The 14,866-nt window shown below is 43.1% G+C and overlaps 1 protein-coding gene across 1 annotated transcript; it reads right to left on the reverse strand.

Annotated features, from left to right (window-relative positions):
- Nucleotides 1–317: 317 nt before the first annotated feature.
- On the reverse strand, nt 318–13,879 carry Ovgp1 (oviductal glycoprotein 1). The gene is made up of 10 exons (XM_060393338.1): nt 13,855–13,879; nt 12,687–12,891; nt 11,184–11,240; nt 9,526–9,691; nt 8,938–9,062; nt 7,418–7,526; nt 7,147–7,332; nt 5,028–5,144; nt 2,044–2,179; nt 318–1,286 (listed from the first exon to the last, which is right to left on the reverse strand). The coding sequence occupies exons 1-10, from the start codon at nt 13,877–13,879 to the stop codon at nt 754–756; spliced, it is 1,659 nt and encodes a 552-aa protein (XP_060249321.1). The 3' UTR covers nt 318–753.
- Between the last annotated feature and the right edge of the window lie 987 nt (nt 13,880–14,866).

Consider the following 14,866-nt stretch of genomic DNA (forward strand, 5'->3'; position numbering starts at 1 on the left):
GGAACCAATTTCACCCATCTTGGGAATAGGTTTCTACCTTGGTAATCAAACTCTCTCATTTTAGAATTGTACTCTGTCCATTAGGGGTAACTAGCATCTCTATAGGGGGAACAGTGACTGTTCCAAGGACCTCAGCCTTCTCTCTGGAAGTTCCCTTCTCGCTAGGAGTCATAGTCATAACTCTGGTTCTAAAGAGGCCAATGCCCCAATGCCCTCTTCTGGCCTCCACAGGCACATGCATGTGTGGAACATTCCCTCAAACAGGCACACGCACATATACATAAATGAAAATAGAAAAGAATTGCAGAGGCAACAGATTGACATGCTTGCAGTTTATTCAACAGAAAGGAGATTGCCTCATGGTGGCTTTGGTTCCAGCTTTGCCCCACAATGATTTGTGGTTGACAGCATGAGATGGCTTCTGTCATATCACATAGAGGACAAGACAAGTGTTTTCCCTAGGCTTTGCCACCAATGGAGCTCATGATCTTTGATCCATACAAAGTTTTCATGGTTTTCTTCCTTTTTTATTTTTAAGAGAGAAGATATTTGTTAGAAGGGCTATTGAGTTGACAAAGGAATGGATCTCACCAGTAAAAGTGAAGCCAGTTTTAAAAGTGATAGGAGTGTATGCTGGAAACAGGACAATAGAGCTGGGGACAGGGACAGCATCCTGTTCTCAACTTCTTTGTGAGGACCAATTTCACCCATTCTAAGAGTAGGTTTCTACCTTAATAATCAAACTTTCCCATTTTAAATCTGTCCATTAGGGGTAACTAACATCTCTCTGGGGGGAACAGTGACCTTTCCAAGGACCTCAGCCTTCTTTTTGGAAGTTCCCTTCTCTTTGGGAATCATAGTCTGAAGATAGACAAGAGTCTTATTTATCCCTGCAGGGGTCACAGACTGATGACGCACTGTGGCCATGATGTCTTTCCTATTTGTCTCTGTCTGGAATGTTCCTGTTATCCCAGTGGTGGTCTCAGAGAAAAGGTCCAGTGAAGTCATAGTCTTTGCCCCAGGAGCCATAGTGTTACTTTCTAAAGCTACAGTATGTGTTGTAGGAGATGCTGTTCCCCCAGGGGTCATAAATCCACCATTGGGGATTATAGTCATGTTTTCATGCTTTCTGTTGACATCAGTGAATATAACCTCTCCTCCTGGGGGCAAAATCTTTATAGTATCAGTGGCCAATGCCTTTGTCACAGCCAGACTCTCAGAACCAGGTCCTGAGGAATTCACAGACGATGTAAACCCAAATTGTGGCAGAGGGGTTGAGTTGATTTCTGAAAAAAAATCATCAGAAAAACAAAGGTAAGATTTCTACCTCTTCTTTCCTTTCTTATTAATTCCCAACAACCTAAATCCATTCCAAAGCTGAGGAACCTGATCCAAAAACCCATCATTGAAGGATTTCATGATTTACTTCTCAGAGGGAGAAGATAAAAACCCCAACACACAGATGCTCTGTTCCCCTACCCTAAGGTATTAGCACAGGCCCAAAGTGTGGGACATCTGTGGATTTGCTGCATTTCTGGTGCCTAATTCAAGGAAGGCTCAGTTCCCAATGTTTAAATCCTCATTTAACCTCCCTCAGTCTGCCCAAAGCAGACCTGTTGTTCAAGGCCTAATTTGCTGTTGACACCTCAAAGAGAAGCTGACTCCACATTGGAGGAGGTGTCAGAACAAAGCTGAGGTCAGGAGACTCATCTGGACAGCAAATTGTAAACAAGTAGGTGAGAGCCAGTTTAAGGCTCTAGTTCCATCTAAACCCTTGCCCATTAAATAAAAAGAAAAAACAAATAGAATTGACTGTTAATTATGAAACAGTATGATGTTCATCCAATATCTCATTTAGTTCTTAGAGATGTCATGAGTCTAAGACGATTTCACTTTCAGATAAGGCAATGGAAGCTCAAAGAGGTCAAGTTTGCTCTTTCCTCAATGTCAAGTTAAAAAAAAAAAGTTAGTCCTGGCAGAATGGACCCACCAGTGTCTGGTTCTATGACTTACAAGCCTGGCTTCCAGGCGCTAACTACTTACCTGCCTTCACCAAGAGCTCATTCAATACACGGACAAGGGGGAAAGAGCCATTGCCACAGAAAGTGCCCTTGACATCATCCATATCCAGTGTCCACACCATGGCCCCTCCGAAATGCTCTTTTTTCACAAACATTGCCTGTAAGAGTAATGGTCAATTACTAACTACCCCATAGTCTGGTACAGTCTGGGAAAGCAGAAGATGAGCAAACCTGCAGAAGACAATAAAGGAGGGCACATATGATTATAATCTGCACTGGACTCTTAGCCTCTACTTCTCATTAGCTATGGAATCTTAGAAATTTTATATGACTCTTACCTTCTTTGGTAACCTCATTCAAGAAAAATAAATATTTCCAGTATTTTGGGGGGCCAAAAGAATGCCTATACACTACAACATCAATAAGGTTTTGGGGGGTTCCTTTGAAACAGAATGGCTGAACTACTTGCCTTCCCCCTACATGAGGAGAGAACCAGATCTTCAATGGAATGAACCATCCATTCTGTTTATGTCTAAATACCATGAGGGGGGTGATGATGAGATGGGAGGTAATGGTCTTTGGGCTCTGGAAGAAAGTTAAAAGGTAGCTTTCTCTTTTAGCATAATTTCCTGATTTCCTTACAAACTGGCCTGCCCGAAGCAGGAGTACTAAAACATCCAGGGTTTCTTTTTGCTCTGATATTATCTCACAAAAATGATATAATCATCCTGTCACCAGGCTCATATCTTCTATCTAACTGTAGCTGATCAAGGTTCAATAATGCCCCATTCAAGTCCCCTGTCTGCTACTGGCCCCAGAGCCTCCCTATAGCACATGGTGGGAGCAGGTGAGGTCTTCTGTCTGATGTTCTGAGACTCATATTTAAGTCCATCTGACTTGCTGTTTCAATTGAGTCATCTTGTCTATATCTTCCATTCCCAAACTAGAGTAAGGTCACAGTAGCTGGGAGCATTTCTCTCTTCTTGAGTTACACATAGAAATACACAGTGAAACATCACTAGTGTTCCACTATCGCTAGCGCTTTTCACCCCAAACTGTCCTCACAAAGAACAGCCAACACCTGCCACTTCTATCACCTACAAAAGAACTGTGAATCCTCTCTACTCCTAAGCCCAATATCCAACAGTTTTCAATACTCACAATCTACCATTCCTCCAAAACACCTGGTCCAGACCCTTACTATCTTATACCTGGATCCTCCCTTGTGCCTTAGAGTTTCCAAAATTGCAAATTTCTATAGCAAGGTCACATGTGCAGACATTCTCAAATTAGACTTCTAAAATAACTACTGAGTGTAGGATAGGCTGAGAATTTCCATTTATTAAGTCTCTCAGAATTACCAAAGCAAAGGCAGATTTGGAGACAACTGGACCATGAAGCTTCTGTTTGAATTTTCTATGAAAACCTACCAGACTCAGGGCCGGTGATATGGCTCAGTTGGTAAAATACCTGCTGTGTAAGCCTGAGGACATGAGTTCAATCCCTAGAACCCACATTTAAAAAGCAAAGTATAGCAGTATATGCCTGTAATTCTAAAGCTGGGAAGGTAGAGGCAAAAAGATCTCTGGGGCTTGCTAACCAACCAGTCTAGGTGCATCTATGAACTTCAGGTTCAAACGGAGAAAGACACACACGGCATATACTCACTTGTAAGTGGGTACTAGACCTATAAGATAGGATAAACATACTAAAAGCTGTACACCTACAGAAGCTAAACAAGAAAGAGGACCTGGGGTAAGATGATCAATCCTCACTTAGAAAGACAAATGGGATGGACATTGGAAGTAGGAGAAAACAAGTAACAGGACAGGAGCCTCTGTTACCACAGAGGGCCTCTGAAAGTCTCTACCTAGCAGTGGATCAAAGCAGATGCTGAGACTCATAACCAAACCTTTGGCAGAGTACAGGGAATCATATGAAAGAAGGGGGAGTTAGTATGACCTGGAGAGGACAGGAGCTCCACAGTACCAAATATATCTGGGCACTGTATCTCCAACCAAGGACATTGTATGGAAATAACCTAGAACCCCTGCTTGGATGTATCCAAGTGGGTACCCTACTAAGGAAAACAGGGACTATTTCTGACATGAACTCAATGACTGGCTCTTTGACCTCCTCCCCACCACCACCACCCAAAGGAGGAGTAGCCCTGCTAGGCCACAGAGGAGGACTTTGCAGCCAGGCCTGTAGATACCTCCAAGCTAGAGTCAGATGAAAAGGGAGGAGGTCCTCCCATATCAGTGGACTTAGAAAGGGGTAGGGAAAAGATGAGGGAGGGAGGGTGAGATTGGGAAGGAATGAGGGAGTGGGATACAGCTGGGACACAAAGTTAATATACTGTAACTAATATTTTTAAAAAATTTAATTAAAAAAAGAAGAAGATGAAGAGAAATTAAGGATGACACCTGACACGGGTACCTTTCACCTCCACATGCGCGTGCACGCATACAGACACACACACACACACACACACACACACACACACACACACAGCTGTCAGCCTCTATTTTTACCACTTACACTGGGGAAAGGAATGGTCAGTTAGGCTCCCAAAAGCTTCCAAATTTCAAGTCCATATACCAACTCAGAAACTCCTCTTGAAGAATTAAAGTCTCTCACCAGTATTTTAGACCTCCCCCCTCAGAAATACCCTGTCCTACCCAAATTTTCCTTTAAACCTCTAGCAAGAGTCTATCTATCCCAGTGAGCCTCTCTTAAGAGTTATCTTCTCCTGCTCCTATCTCTCTCAGGGAACCTTCTTGAACGTTCCTCATTCCTGCTACCTATCAATATTTGTGGATGCTTGGTGAAATAGACACTTGTGTGCATAAGCACAGGAACACAAAGAAACAGGGAGTGAGTGTGTGTGTGTGAGAGAGAGACAGACAGACAGACAGACAGAGACAAAGAGACAGAGCACAGAGGAGAGTTACGTCAAAAATAGTGAGAATCTGGATACTGGACCAGGAAAAACAAGTGTCTCACCTTGTGATGGAAGCTGATGGTGTCATCATAGCCAAGCCACTCCTTCTCGTTGTAGGCATATGGGACAAATTGATGATCAATCCAGTGCTTTTTTGCTCTCTGGACAAAGGAACAGACCTGCCAGGAGGAAACATGTGAGTTCAATGTGAGGGCATTTGCCCTGAAAAGAAGGACCAGGATATACAGTTGCTTCTTGTCTCAGGAGAAAGTATTCAGGAAAAGCCTCTCACCAGGACCTGAGACAGGAAACCAAACAGGGAGCAAGAAAACAGTCCTCAAAGGACTTCCCCTACATATTGACTTTGTTCCTTCTGTTGTATGGCCCTTCCTCTAGTGTTTATGGTAAGAGAGAGAGAGAGACAGAGAGACAGAGAAACCTAAATATTTTTTTAAAAAAAGACCAGAAACAAAATCAGGGCTTGGTAAATAACACCAGCACCACAACACTAAGATAAATAAACCCAGCCAGCGACCAGGCCTGCATCTGTCTTTATAAACAAGCCTCTGCTGTGTTCATTAGAGCTCAGATGAAGGCTGCCCTGTCTAGGTAACGATCCAACTAGCATCTGAACTTCCACATCTAAAGGTCTCAAAGGCAGGACAAACTAGGTTGTTACAACCCACCACGCTCTTGAGTGTCCACTGAATTTCCAGCATTGTGCTAGAAACTGAATATTACAGAGAAGTACAGATGTTCACTCTGTGAACATCTTTGTCCTTCCTTGTGAAGTTTGTTGTCATTGTTGGGTTATTGGTTGGTTGGTTATACTTTAAAGCTTAACATTTTTGCAGAAGTTAACATCTTTGTCCTTCCTTGTGAAGTTTGTTGTCATTGTTGGGTTATTGGTTGGTTGGTTATACTTTAAAGCTTAACTGGTTATACTTTGAAGGTGTTGAGGGTTAACCTATCATGACCTTAAAATACGTTCTTTCAACTACAACACCACACACAACCATGCAGCCAGTCCTGATGAGATCTGATAGGCTAGGGTCAGATGGAAGGGGAGAAGGATCTCCCCTATCAGTGGACTTGGGGAGGGGCATAGGAGGAGATGAGGGAAGGAGGATGGGATTGGGAGGAAACAAGGAAAGGGACAACAGCTGGGATACAAAGTGAACAAATTGTAATAAATAATTTTTTTTTAAAAAGGACTGAGTATGGACTAGTGATGAAGCTGGTTCTATGGTGGTGCTGTGTTATGATGTTTTTATTTCTAAAGTAAATATTTTAGTCAAAGATGCATTAGTATTTAAAATGTATCATAAACCTTTTATGAAATATAAATGAATTAAATATTCCACTTTAAATAAAATATAAAATTTAGAATTTTGAAACATGATTCATTTTAGAAAACATTTAAAGTGCTATGAACCACTCTCACACAGAAACTGCCATGGAAATCATATGACAGGTTCCAAAGCTTGAGTGGTACCAGGCACCCACACTTGGCACATATACAATGTTCCATAGCTGTTTGTTTATTGACTCTGTCATGCATGCACTCATTCAGAGAAAACTGGCTGAAAGGGAGACTTCATCATAGGGAGTGTGGCAAGCACAATTTTTTATCAAGTTCCAAGTTTTGACAAAGACTTTGGCAATGAAGAGTGGAAAAGACAAGAAGCTGAGGATCAAGGTTTCAAACTGTTTATTTAAAACCTGACCAGGGAAGCCTTGATGACCCAGATGACATCAGAGAAAATCAGGGTCAATATTCTGCAAAAATAATGCATTTATTCAAACCTAGGTTTTCCTTTACACATACTTTTGCATAAGCATGTGTGTGTGTGTGTGTGTGTGTGTAAAGGACCTGTTATTTACATAGGCTGTAGACCAAGGGTGAATTTAGTTATGTAACCCTTAAAATTCTTTACTGTTTCCTTTCCATTCCTATTCTCCCTGGTCTCTTACCTCTTACAAAGGACTCTACAACTTTCCAAAGGAAGAATGTTTTTCAATGAATTTCCTTTGTCCAGAAATAAAACAAAACAAACAAGCAAACAGAAAACATCTCTTTGCCCTGTGTCTAGCTCTCACCCACCATTGCTCTTAGCCTAGCTCTTGTTCCAGCTTGAGGAGGAACCCCAACCACTAGACAGAGCTCTCTAATCCCATCACCTCAAAGTAAGCCAAGAAGCCAGCCTGCTTGGTGTACTTCCCAGGAGATGCTGGTCCCATCGAAGCAGCCTGCAATCCATTCTTAGATGCTTTGATGAGATGAAAGGTACGTCCATAGGTGGGGAAGCCCATGATAAGCTTATCTGTGGGTGCTCCAAGCTTTCTCCAATAATTCATAGCATATGCCTGTAGGTGGAAAGAAGACAGCCTCACCAATGGCCTGGGTTCAAGGATGGAAATGTGGGTCACCTGATACCTTTCCTTTCCTTACTGAAGATTTGGAGTCTTCAGGAAGAGAGAATAGGGGACTGTTGTGACCTGTAAACTTCTCCCAACTTCCATGTAAGTCATAAGACAAGACATTAATGAAATCCAGACGTCTGTAAGGAACAAAGGATATATGAAGGTCAGACTAACTAAATACTCAACTCATATCATCACAGCACTATTCAGCTAAATAGTAGGTCACCAAATCTTCTCACTCTTGTGAACCTGCCCAGGATATGCCAGGCACTTTGAAATGGAATGAACTACTGACTAGAAATAGTTGTACATCAAGATCTATGCATCTTGAGACTATAAATGGAGATAGAAAGAGTTCAGACAAGACATGCAGGCTTGACATGGTGCTGGCAGTGGTCTTCATTAACCATTATGAAATCAAACCACAGCACAAGCCCATAAAAGTAAAAGAGATGTGTGTCAAGGAACCACTGGCACCTGCTCTTCCAGAACACTTTCATAGTCATAATGAAAGTGTTAACTGAGCATGTTTTATGTCAGAATGAAAAGGTTTATATTGATTATCTAATTAATCTGGCTAATGCTATAAATAGACTCTCTATATCTATCTATCTATCTATCTATCTATCTCTATCTCCATCCCTCCCTCCTTTATGTATTTTATGACAGTGTCTTATCACATAACTGAGGCTGACCTAGAACCTACTATGTAGCCCAGGCTGATCTCAAACTCACATTCCTCTTTTCTTTACCTCCCTGATACTGTGATTACACACAAGAATACAATACCATATCCAACCAACTTTTTACAATTTAAAGTTAAACAATTAGAAGCTCAGATTAACAAATTTGCTTAAAATCACCCAGTTAGGCAAAGGCAGCTCTCTCTTAATGTTACCTGGCAACCCAATTAACATTAATAAGCTCTCTTCCCTGTTGGGTCTCACTTTTCCTCCCACATGAAAACACCTCTCCCTCATGCAATTGCACAGGAACATCGTGTCCTCACTTTCTCTGCATCGACCTTAGTTTCTTCATCTTTAAATACTTGATTGTGATTCAAGAAAATTAGTCCAGAGCCAGCATGTCTAGAAAGATCTATGACCTTCCTATTTTTGTCTGCTTTTTTTAACATTTGTAAAAAAAAAAAAATGTAATGTGAGTGACTAGGATTCCTGTGTTGCTTTCTCTGGCATTGCTTGCTACTCACCTGCCCTTTGACACTATCATCTGTTTGCATATAGTATATCCATTCCTGTGCTCAGAGAAGGAAGAGGCCAGTCTCATGGCCTTCTCTACCAGTGAGTTCCAGAAATGGGTCCTGAAGAAAACTCCAACTGTGTCAATGGTGTTATAAGCCAGCAGTACAACACCAAGTTCTGATTTTTAAAAGAAAATTCCAGGGATGGGTAAGATACCCACTTCTCCCCATACCTCATTAGCTCCCCACTCAACTCCTGAACCTCACTACAGAACCTCACTAACATGGGGACTAGCAAGTAGGGGCTCAGACAGCACTTGAGCCACCCTAGAGCAATATCCACTCACCTTCCTAAAAAGCGCACATCATAAGATGTTTGGATGATGTGTGGGATGCCAGAGACAGCAGCTGACAGCAGCAGCCGCGGCTGCTGGGTAAGCAGGGCCTCCTTCTCAAAGGCAAACTGGAGCTCCTAGGAAGGAAAACACAATTAAAAAAAAAAAAAGAAAGTCAAGGGGGAAAGCCTCATCCGGAAATTGTTTAAGCTCTTTAAGCCAGGTCTGGGACAGAAAGAAAGTATAGGTTCTGCCCAAGACTATGAGGAAGACAGACACATACCAACATGGCACTGGAGTTATCAGAGGGAAGGAAAGCAGGCTGGAAACACAGAATACAGACTGACACTTACTGAGCAAGGCCAGAAAGCTTCAGAGAGAAAGCATCCCTGTAGGCTACAGAACTGAAGCAAGATCCAGATGGAGACAAAGTTAGCCACTGGGCAGCTACCCCAAGGCAATGGGGTCCAGCAGCTCCAGAGAATGTCAGTAAATGAATAGTCTGTTCTATTCTGTTCTCCTGCCCTGGCCTTGTGGTATCTTGTGGTACCTCTCTGCCATTCACCCACCCTGAATGAGAAGTAGAAGCATTGGCCTTACTTCAATTAAGAAGAGAAAATTCCAACGGTCATATGTGGGGCTGCCTCGTAATCCAGGGTACAAGAAGAAGAGGTCAAGACCATCAAAGTCATGTGTTCTCAGGAAGGATATGACTGAGTCAATAAATGTTTCACGGTTGGCAAGTGTGGACAGCATAGTGGTGAACCTGCAGGGAGACCAGGGTAAGGCAAAGAACAGTGTCGTCAAAGTCATAGCATCCTCTGAGACCCTATCAGTGTCCCCATCTGGCAGCTTAGGCTGGCACAAAAGGCAAAGTGCTCTCAAGAGAAATTTCCTCTCATGGCTGTTTTATTCATTGGCTTTTTTGATTTTTTATTTGTTTGTTTTCTTTTCCATAGCAAAACACGTAGGAGTAATTCTTACTTATTGGAGCTGAACTTTAAGCAAATCCCAGATTAACGTTGTGAAAACCGATTATAAGATAATTAGACCTAGAGAGAGACAGACCTGGGTTCCATTGTCTATTAGCCTTTAATCAGCTGGGCACTCTTGCGGGTGAGGACACCTAGAAGGAACCTGTAAAATTCCTTAATACTTGTGACTCTTGCTTTCCTTTCCAAATAATTTGAAACACAGCAACATCACAAGAAATGATCCGTATATGTATATATTTACATATATATGTACATACATACATGTAGAATCTCACTTGGCCTTAGGCTCACAGCAAATCATAGGAGCGGAGATGAAGCCTGGTGTTGAGCAGAACTAGTTGCCAGTCAGCTCACACTTGGAATCCTCCATCCCACCTAGAGGTCCCTTACCAGGGGCATCCTACACACAGCAGACTATCAGGTCTCCCTCCAAGGCTGGAGAGCAGTCTCTGCCCAGACCTTAGCTAGGAAGCAAGGAAACTTTCCTTCCGAGAAGATGAAGGTGGTTTACCATTTCCCTATCATATCTCTGATGGGAGGTACTAATAAGAGCGCGGGCTCACTGCACGAGGGACGTATGCTGTGAGTCCTGCAATAGCACAAAAACCTCATTTGTTGCATCTTTATCTCCATCACAGCCAGCTCCATCTACAAAGTGGGGAAGTCCAGGGCCTGTGAGGCTTGGGTATTACTCTTCTTGTTCTATATAAAACTCTCTTCAGAGACAAAACCCTCCAACAAAAAGAGTTAGAGATTGATTTGTGGGTATCCCATTTTACCTGTTACTCATTTTGTGACCTAAGTTTCATGTCACATGTTTATTTTTCTTGGTATTTTTTTTCTACAAGTTTATGTCTCCAAGTAGTCTTGTGTTTTGTTTGGAGTGTGTTTTCAGATGGTACCAAGGGTCAGACCCAGGGGCTTGGTGGAGTTTAGCAAGTGCTCTGCCACTATGCTAGAGTCCAAGTCCTGAATGCACCATATTGCCACTGATGTTTCCTTGTTTCTTTTCTCACCAAGAGCAGGACCCTCTTTTCCTCCTAGGACCCTCTGTGGAAAGGTGTCCCTTGAATCCAGGACTTAAGAAAGTACCAATATGAGCCTTGCTGTCCTTATGTCCAAGCTGGCTTCCCCACACACCCATGGGGAGCATAAGCGCACACACACACACACACACACACACACACACACACAAACACACACCATTTCCAGAGAGAAAGCACTCTACCTCTCAGAGTGAAAAACAGTGACAGAAGAGCTCACCGGGATGTGCCAAAGTTCCACCCTCCGATGGACAGCAGTGTTTTCAGCTCTCTGTTCCTAAAATGTGGGGGAGAAAGTAGGTAAGCAGGTCCCTACCCTATGGATACCTTCAGTCACTACTCTTTTTCTTTTGCCCATGAGAAAAACAATGGGAAATGGAGTGGGGGCTAAGAAAAGAATGGGAGAAGGTATGTAAAGATCACAGAAGGAGAGGAAAAAAAAATAGCCAATCCAAAGACAATTACAGCTCTGTGTACCAAAAGTATATAAGGTGACTCAGGCTCCTCCACTTCCCCATGATATTTCCAGAGAGCTCTAGAAGGTTTCTAGTCACACATTTTTTTAAATTTTTTTCTTTTCTTTTTTTTTTTTTTTATTCATTATAGTTTATTCACTTTGTATCCCCCCTGGACTTCCCTGCCCTCCTCCCCTCCCAATCCCACCCTCCCTCTTCCCCACCCGTGCTCCTCTCCCAGTCCACTGATAAGGGAGGTCCCCCCCCCCTTCTCTCTGATCCTAGTCTGTCAGGTCTCATCAGGAGTGGCTGCATTGTCTTCTTCTGTGGCCTGGCAAGGCTGCTCCCCCCTCAGGGGGAGGTGATCAAAGAGCAGGCCAATCAGTTTATGTCAGAGGCAGTCCCTGTCCCCATTACTATGGAGCCCACTTGGATACTGACCTGACATCTGACATAGGCTACCTCTGTGCAGGGGTTTCAGGCCATCTCCATGAGTAGTCCCTGGCTGGTGTATCAGTTTCAGAAAAGACCCCTGGGCCCATGCTTTTTGTATCTGTTGCTGCCCTGTGGAGCTCTTGTCCTCTCCAGGTCTTACTATCTCCCACTTCTTTCATAAGATTCACTGCACTCTGCCCAAAGTTTGACATTTTTTACTCAACAAATATTCATTGAGAAATGACTATGCACCTTGGACTGCTTGAAATGCAACAGCAAATATGTAGACAAGCATCCCACTCGCTGGGTGCTTGCCCTGCCCATCAGTCTCTGTTAATATATTAACAAACCTTCCCTTGGGCAGAGAAGGAACCCACAGGCTCTGGACATGAATCGCCAGCACTTCCTGAGCATCAGCTTCTTTGTGCGGTCAATGACCTGACTATTCAGTGTTCAGAGAGCTCCCCTTGAAAGACCCACAGCTTGGGAGTTGCAAGTGCCAAGAGGTAACGAAAACATTAACATTAGTTGAGAATATGTGATTAGCAGCCTTAATTCCTCACAACTGGGTTCAAAGGGTTAGCCAAAGCTTATCAGGAGAAAGAAGTATGAAGGCAGCCAGGAATAGGCAAAATTAACTACCAATTCATCAAGGCAAGAAGGAGCTCAAGGGGCTGGTCAATAGAGAGCTCCTAGGTTGGAAGTACTCAGATCCCCATTTGAAAAAAAAATGTAGGATTAGAAAAATCAGGAAAATTAAGAATAATAAGAAAAAGAAGCTTAACTTTCTTCTAGCTATAAAATCTGAGAGCCCAACTGCACATCTAACATACCTCTCCTTGAGTTTGTTGAACTCTGGGTAGAGAAAATTCTCATCATGAAGATTCTGGGCAACAATCCGATTGTTGTTCATTGAGGCAAAGGCAAATATCAGATGTGTACAAAGAAAGGGGTCCAGGTCATGGGGCAAGATGGAGGCAGGGCCTGGCCGACTATGTGCCCAGTTGGTGAAATAACACACCAGCTTGTAGGCAGTACCTGGCAAGGACAGAAAATATTAGTCAGCAAAGATCATGAGGCAAGAAGGGAACTCAACTTCTACAGAGTAGAGTAAGCCAAAGGCCAAAGAAACCAAACTGCTTTAGCAGGCCCCTTACCTCCCACAAACATCCACCAAAGCCTCTTATGCAGGCACCCAGACCTCTTGCCCTTGCTGCTGAAGCCTCAGAGAAGAAAGAATGCCTTATGAGTCTAGATCGTGGCATATACTGAGACATACAGAAAGCAAGTGGCCAGCATCCTACACTGAACTGTATTGGCTCAGTAACCTATGACCATCACAGGCAGGGCCAGGAAAAACTGAACAGTGATTTCCCAGCCACTCTCCCTGCACTGGAGGGGAGAAGCTGGTTTCCTTACCATCACTGTGTTTCATCAGAAAAGTCAGCCCTGCAGGAAATGAAGAAACATATATATATATTGCACAGTTTTCATGCCCCGCCACACACCCTCCAATTAGCAAGGGCCCCCTCCAGCCCAGCACCATATACACATGCAGAGGCATAAGTGGAGACACACATCAGTCACTGGTTTATTCTCCGAAGTTAACAGAGTAGAGGTACTCTAACCTTCTTTCTAATAAACAATGCATATACCTGTATATGCTTTGCATAGGGACAATGATGGTTAGAAGTCCAAGCTAAAGCTCTCATCCAGTGGTTCTCAATTCTGGCTACAAATTCAAATGTCTTCACATCACAGCCCTTTTCTCAGAAATTCTGAACTAACTGGTCCAAGATGAAGCTCAAGCATGAAAACAACCAGTCTGGAGAACTACAGCCCTGTTCCTTCCTCCCTGAGTGTCACTGATTCTTTATTAAGTCTATCCTATATTCACTAATCTAGGCTCTTTAAGCCCCAGGTTTCTCTAGTGGGCACCAGAGAAATGACAAACTGGTATCTCCTGGACTGTGCAGCACTGATAGGCTCTGTCATACTCACCAACCAACAGCAGCAGCCTCCCCATCTTGCACCTTGTCTTGCAGCTATGGGGATGGAGCTCAAGACCCTTTAATAGGAGCTGCCCATATGCAGCATGGGAACAGCTCTGCTACACATTTGCACCATACCAGAAACAGTGATTCAAGAGTCACAGTGACCCCAGAAAATGAGTACTCCCTCTCCAGAGTAGCTGTAGTTCTCAGAGTCAACAAAGCCACATCCCAGACCTGACACTAGCAGGGAGGCAGTGTTCACCCCAGACTATAACAAAGACAAGTGCAGTGTTCCTGAGCCTTGGCTGGCACTTGGCCCCATTTCCTGGTATCCAGCTCCCACAGCTGAGGTGGAGGAGAAATACTGCATGGTGATGTGTATCTATTCAAGATTATCAGGGAAGAGATGTAGCACAAAGCTTCAAAACTTCAGCTTTGGATTCAGGCTTTAGGGCCTGAATCAATTCTGGTATCAATCAACCAAAAAGTATCAATTTCTGTGTTACCATTTAGAAGTTTTGTAATTTTGGTTGAGTTTCTGAGCTTCTGATGCTTCCACACATAAAAGAGAGCCCGTTTCCCATAAAGTAATAGCTCATTCTTGCTCCAAAGAAATTTATAGGGATGAAAGAGTGTGAAAACTGTGGTTCGCATAAATTGTTTAATTAATTACAGGTGTTATTAGGAAGTGGACCAAAACAGAAAGACGCTCAAACTCAAATACTGACACTCAGCAGGCCACTCATGTGAACAGGTAAATACACTAAAACAGCGTGCTTTCTACATGATACAAAGAGTAAGAGTTTAGACCCAGTGTCTAATGTGAAACCAGACTGGAGAGCTATTGCACTTGTCCTTCCTCCTGTCTTCCTCTGACCTTTCACTGTCCACTGACATGAAGCCTTTCAAACAGAAGAGATTGTGATGGTAGGAGACAGCACTATTTTTTTTAATTCTTTATTAATTACACTTTATTCACTTTGTATCCCCCCTGTGGTTCCCTCCCTCCTCCCATCCCA

The sequence above is a fragment of the Meriones unguiculatus genome, chromosome 10 (assembly GCF_030254825.1).
Source record: "Meriones unguiculatus strain TT.TT164.6M chromosome 10, Bangor_MerUng_6.1, whole genome shotgun sequence".
Classification (NCBI taxonomy): domain Eukaryota; kingdom Metazoa; phylum Chordata; class Mammalia; order Rodentia; family Muridae; genus Meriones; species Meriones unguiculatus.